This window comes from Tiliqua scincoides, chromosome 3 (assembly GCF_035046505.1).
Source record: "Tiliqua scincoides isolate rTilSci1 chromosome 3, rTilSci1.hap2, whole genome shotgun sequence".
Taxonomy (NCBI): Eukaryota; Metazoa; Chordata; class Lepidosauria; order Squamata; family Scincidae; genus Tiliqua; species Tiliqua scincoides.
In genome coordinates, this window is record NC_089823.1 from 13,485,374 (window position 1) to 13,491,373 (window position 6,000).

The window sequence follows — 6,000 nt, forward strand, 5'->3', positions numbered from 1 at the left end:
GCGGAAAGAGATAATGGCAGCTTGCATCTGCAGTGGGCTGGAGAGAGGTAGCGGCAGCAGGACTTGGGGTGATACGTAACCTGAATCTGGCAGCCCCATGCCCCCCCCCATCATCCACTGTCGATGCAAGCTGCATCAGCCATGGCTGCTCCAGGATCATGGTCTCCTGGCAGGAACCCAGCACCATGTATATGTGTACACATGTGCGTTCCCTGCACACAGTGGAATAAAAACAAATAAAAAGAGCATCGGGGAACTGTATATACTGTATTTATTCAAAGGTTTAGGTATTGCCATACTACTAGGAAGCTCTCCACTAGAGTTGGTACCAACATATCAGAAAAATGCCATTTGAAGCACATTGCAGGGTCCTCTCAAGGAGAAGCATCTGAGAAGGAAATCCAATGAACAGATATAAAACAAGGGAGATTTCTCGGGGGAGGGGGAGTTCACAAAGCCCTACTTACAAGACCCTAGAAAAAGATAAAAATATAAGTAAGTCAACAATAAAATAAGATCACAGAGTAGGAAAAAAATACCACACTGTCAAAACCAGCAGGGAGAAATACAAATGAAAATAAAATCTAGATTAACCAGATTAAGCAGACATGCGGGAAGTTCTGGGCAAGTCTGCCAAAAAGGTCTTTTCCAGGCACTGTATATATTTGCGTATGCTTGATGAATTGTAAGATGCCCTAAGAGGCAGGAGATAAAGTAACTGCACTGAACCATGCGCATCAGTGAGCATTGGTTGTGTACTGTGTGCCTATAATATGCAACTATAGAGTTTAGCCTCAGTATTTGCATCTCTGAGTGTTGGTGGGCTGACAACTGTAGCTGTAATTCTACATTAATGCAAATGGATGTTGTTAATGTATTTGGCTGGTCAGAAGCTGTTGTTCCCAGCAATTCATTTTCTCCATATATTTTGTTTTGCATCCACTGACGATAAGACTTGTGACTTTCCCACTGGGGCTGGCTTTGCATAATCTACAATTTACTATGTCAGCAAGTAATATCGCATATGAATTTTTTAAAAAACCGCAAAGAGGGAATACAGTCAGTTCTCATTATCTGCTAGGGTTAGGTTTTGATGTTCTTATGTTCTAACAAACCATAGATCCACTGGGATCAAAGGGGTTACGTACAAGGAGTAAATTGGGGGGAGTGAAGGTGTACCTTCCCTGCCATCAGAAGAATCCAGCAGAGACCCTCAGGAAGCCAGCAGCATGCGTCAGGAAGTGCCAAAATATCTCTGAATGCTGCAAACCTTTCAGAGGCTGCAGGGACCTTCAGAATAGAACCCACAACCAGCACAGACCCCTGTAAAATGACTAGCAGAAGCATCTGCCAATCATTTTAAATAGGTCCACGCTGGTCACAGGTGCCATTCAAACCCTTGCAGTCTCCCGGAGGTCTCTACATAGCGGTTAAAGAAAACAGAGGTGCAGATAACGAGAGAAGGTAGCAATTCTGCCCTTTGTGCATATAGAGAACTGACTGTATATACTAATTAAGACTAGATTTACTGGGGCTTGAAACTGAAGAGAAGTGAGCATGACCTCCCCCCTCTCTTTTCCAAATGTCTCTCTCAGGGTGTCTCCGCTCCTTCTCCTCCTCCTTCCCGTTCCACCCCTTTTCCTCTCTCTTCCCTCCTTTTTATGCCTGGTTTCTCTGCTACAATCTGGCAGTCGCCAACTTTGGTCTTCCAAGATCTCACAAGATTCCTTGAGATATTGGGTTCCAAAGTCTCGCAAGACACTAGAACAGCATCAGAAGTCTTCAAACTTTGGCCAAATTAGAGGCGACATCATGGTGAGCCTCCATGGGCTGGATCCAGCCGTGCGCCTTCTGTTTGACACCCCTGCCTGAACCAATGATTTGCTGCTGGAGTCTGGACCCCTTGCAGTTTCTAATCTTGTCTGTGATGTGATTCCGGCCCGTCCTTCTACATCAGGGGTGTCCAAACATTTTGGCAGGAGGGCCATATCATCTCTCTGACAGTGTCGGGGGCCAGGGGGCAAAATTAATTTACATTCAAAATGTAAATAAATTTACATAAATGAATTTATTAAAAATGAAACTTATATGAATGAATGAAGGTCTTGCAGTAGCTCAAGGCCTGTAAAAGGCCTTGCACAAAGCAAGGCCAGCCTTTCCTTCGCTGCCACTGCTGCACCACAGACGTGAAACAGCAAGTAGTGGAGGAAGCCCTCGTCCCACAGTTCAGGTGAGAGGTTGAACAACTGTCCTCATGCTGAGAGCAGTTGTGTCGGGCCAGCACAGGCTCCAGCAAGTATCCAGAGGGCCAGAGACTCATTGGAGACTGGATTGGGAGGCATTAGAGGCTGGATTGGGAACCCCCGAGGGCCGCAAGTGGCCCCCGGGCCGGGGTTTGGGCACCCCTTTTCTACATTATGGACTTTCTATGCATTTTAGTCAAGCAAACCGAGAATCCTGTGAAACTTTTCGGCGTTCTTTCCAACCTAACATGAGTCACTTTCTTCTGAGAAGTACTCCAAAGCAAGGTTTCTTTTGGTATTCTTCTCACAAAGTTGATGAATGAGATGTTTCTGTGAGAAATGCGCTCCATTTCAAATATCAATTCTGGGAACCTGCTGTTTTTAAAGAAAGAAATACTGAATACATATAGAGCCGAGTGAAGAAAGGAGCACCATTTAGAGATAGACAAAGAGTTTCAATTGCTTTGCCAGAAAAAAAATAATAATAAATTGCATTTCAAGAAATCTGGAGACTTCTAGGCTTTCGGTGCTTTTCTTTGTATTCATATAGCTTTGGTTTCTCGACATTCTTGGCAGCATTTAGATGGGAGATGGTGGAGGTGGGACGCTTTTCTTTTCCCCTTTAAATTGCTACAGAGGCGGGAGTAGCTGCTTTTGAAAGTAGACACATCACTCAAAGAAAATAAAGTCCTGTCGGTCAGTTATTGTATAGCTAGTCTGAAAAGGCAAATGATTCATCCTTGCGGCTCCTTTATTAGGTAGGCACTGCTCTTTGAAACAGAGTTGGAGTTAGAGGTCTGTCTTTGCAACCGCCTTGTGTGTAGGGTAGGCAGCAAAGAAAAATGACTCTATCCACACACAGTGGCTACGCTGGAGGTTCTCATGGTGGTCATTCCTGAAAGCTACCGTGTTCTTTTCCCAGAATGACCCAGATGCAGCGTTGTACTGAGAGGTGGCAGGAAAACATGGTTTCCATGTTCTCTGACTTTTTATGGTTGGCAACCTTCAGTCTCGAAAGACTATGGTACAAGCCTACAGCCTTGTATTCCCAGGCGGTCTCCCATTCAAGTACTAACCAGGCCTGACCCTGCTTAGCTTCCGAAATCAGACAAGATCAGGCATGTGCAGGGTAACAGTTGCTGACTTTTTATGGCATCTGCCATTTTTACTTTCCCAGAATGCCATGGTACAGTGTTGCCTCCAGAGCATTGTGAGAAAAGAAAATGTGGACTGCCGAGAGCAACGGTGGCTGCTACCTCCCTAGTAAGCCATTTAGGATTGTTTAAAACCTCTTCCCCTTCTGAAATTATCTGCACCGTTCAGTGGCATCCCAAGGGTTTGCGTCACCCAGTGCAGGGGGCCATGTGTCACCCCCCCCAGGATGGACCTCCTCCCATGCAGTGCACAGGGCAATGCCCCAGGCAGTGGGTGTGGTGATGCACCATTGCCCCACTCTCTGGTTTTTTGGCTATAACTTCTGATAGAATAGATTTCAACATGGTTTGTTTCATTGCATTCTGCATGAAATTACGCATCAATATATAAAGTGATGGTATTATTTGAAAATACCAAGATTTTACAAATTTTGGCCAGTCGTGGTGTCACCCCCCCATGTGCATCACCCAGTACAGCCCCGCACCCTCCGCATCCCCCCCAGTGATAGCACTACCACCATTTCAGTTTTACCCTCATTCCAATTGTGATTTTGGTCATTGGCTTGACAGCCTGTGCTATAGCACTCCCCAGTGATTTGAGGCCTGGTGGTTGCCACCATAACTGACTTCATGGTGGCATGGCATTATCCTGGAGCCAAACTGAGCAAGGATTATGAATTCTGCCCCCACACTGTGAATGCTGGCGAAAAAAATGGCAGCTGGTTGAAAAAAGTACAGAACGTGACCATGAGAGTTTTAACAGTGTTAAATATTACGATCATGTCTTGCCTTTTTTCCAGCTGCCAGTCTGCTTTGCAGGTGTGATTCATGTTGCTGGTTATTACCTTTAAAAACCCAAATGATTTGGGACCATATTACCTAATGGACTACCTTGTCTCACTTGAGCCTATTCCAGTCCCCCCTTGGAGATCTTCTGGGGAGGCTCTCTTAAGCGTCTCACCACCTTCTGAGCTGTAGCTTGTGGGGACATGTGAGATGGCCTTCTCTCTAGTGGCCCCCTTCCTTCCCATGGACCCCTCCCTTCCACAGTCTCAACAAGGGCTAAAGTCACATATTTTAGTTAAAGCTTGCTCTCTCAGATTGTGGACTGTGTGCTGATAGTTTGTATGAGTTGCTGTCATTTTTTTCAGTGTGTGTCGCTGTTTTAGTGTATCTTTATGTTGTGAACTGCATTGAGTTACAAAAGAAAAGTGGGGTATAAATCTTTAACAATAAATAAACCAGCGCTTTGGAAGCTGCCTCAAGCACTGAAGCAGAAGCACAGAAATGCTTCAGATAAATGAGCAGAGGTCACAAACTTTTTTTTTTTGTTTATGGGGCGCATACAGTTCTCAGACTGCATATCTCCTCACTAATTGACATGTGAAGGTATCTGTTTTCAGTGAATTTAATGTCAATGATTGATTTCTCTCTCTCTCTTTCTCTTTCTCTCTCTCTTTTCTTTCTCTCCCAGGTAATGCGTTTGTGGTTAACCTCGCACTGGCAGACATAGTGGTGGCCTTGTACACTTATCCCTTAGTGCTCATAGCCATTTTTCACAATGGCTGGACCTTGGGGGACATGCACTGTAAAGTCAGCGGCTTTGTGATGGGGCTCAGTGTCATCGGCTCCATCTTCAACATCACCGCCATCGCAATAAACAGATACTGCTACATATGCCACAGCTTTGCGTACGACAAAGTGTACAGCTTTTGGAACACCATGCTGTATGTCTGTCTGATCTGGGTACTGACCGTGGTCGCAACTGTGCCAAATTTCTTTATCGGCTCTCTCAAATACGACCCGCGCATCTACTCATGCACATTCACTCAGACCACGAGCTCCTATTACACCATCGCTGTGGTGGTGATCCATTTCATTGTACCCATCACCATTGTGAGTTTCTGCTACCTTCGGATCTGGATCCTGGTGATTCAGGTGAGGAGAAGAGTCAAGTCAGAAGTCAAGCCCAGACTGAAGCCAAGCGACTTTAGAAACTTTCTCACCATGTTTGTCGTCTTTGTGATCTTTGCCTTTTGCTGGGCACCCCTGAACATCATTGGACTCGCTGTGGCCGCGAACCCTTCAGAAATTGCACCCAAAGTTCCAGAGTGGCTGTTTGTCGTGAGCTACTTCATGGCCTACTTCAACAGTTGCCTTAACGCAATAATCTATGGACTTCTGAACCAAAATTTTCGGAAGGAATATAAACGAATCCTGATGTCACTGTGGACCCCGAGGCTTCTCTTTCAGGACACATCCAAAGGGGGGACTGAGGGTCCGAAAAGCAAGCCCTCCCCTGCTTTAAATAATAACGACCAAATCAAGACAGAAACCATGTAAATAATCTATGGCGGTGAATGCAGAAAGGGTGCCATTTTGTGATGATGTCGTTTTTAAGGTTGCACTCCTCGTTCTTGCTTATCTTTTGTGTGTGTGTTTGTGTTTTCCATTTGAACAACGTGCTGTGGTGACTGGAATCACTGACTTCTGCACACTGCACATCCCTGTTTACGTTGTAATAACTGGGTCCCAATATGAAATTGGCTTTGGGATTCATGAGGACAGGTTTAAGGAAACAAACTTGCTTTATTTTTGAAAGC

General features: G+C 45.2%; 1 protein-coding gene across 1 annotated transcript in view; it reads left to right on the top strand.

Annotated features, from left to right (window-relative positions):
* Nucleotides 1-5,740, top strand: part of MTNR1B (melatonin receptor 1B) — a 49,698-nt gene extending 43,958 nt beyond the window's left edge. The window contains exon 2 of the mRNA XM_066620764.1: nucleotides 4,872-5,740. Within this exon, the coding sequence (XP_066476861.1) occupies nucleotides 4,872-5,740 (869 nt within the window). The remainder of the gene's footprint in view (nucleotides 1-4,871) is intronic.
* Nucleotides 5,741-6,000: the final 260 nt, after the last annotated feature.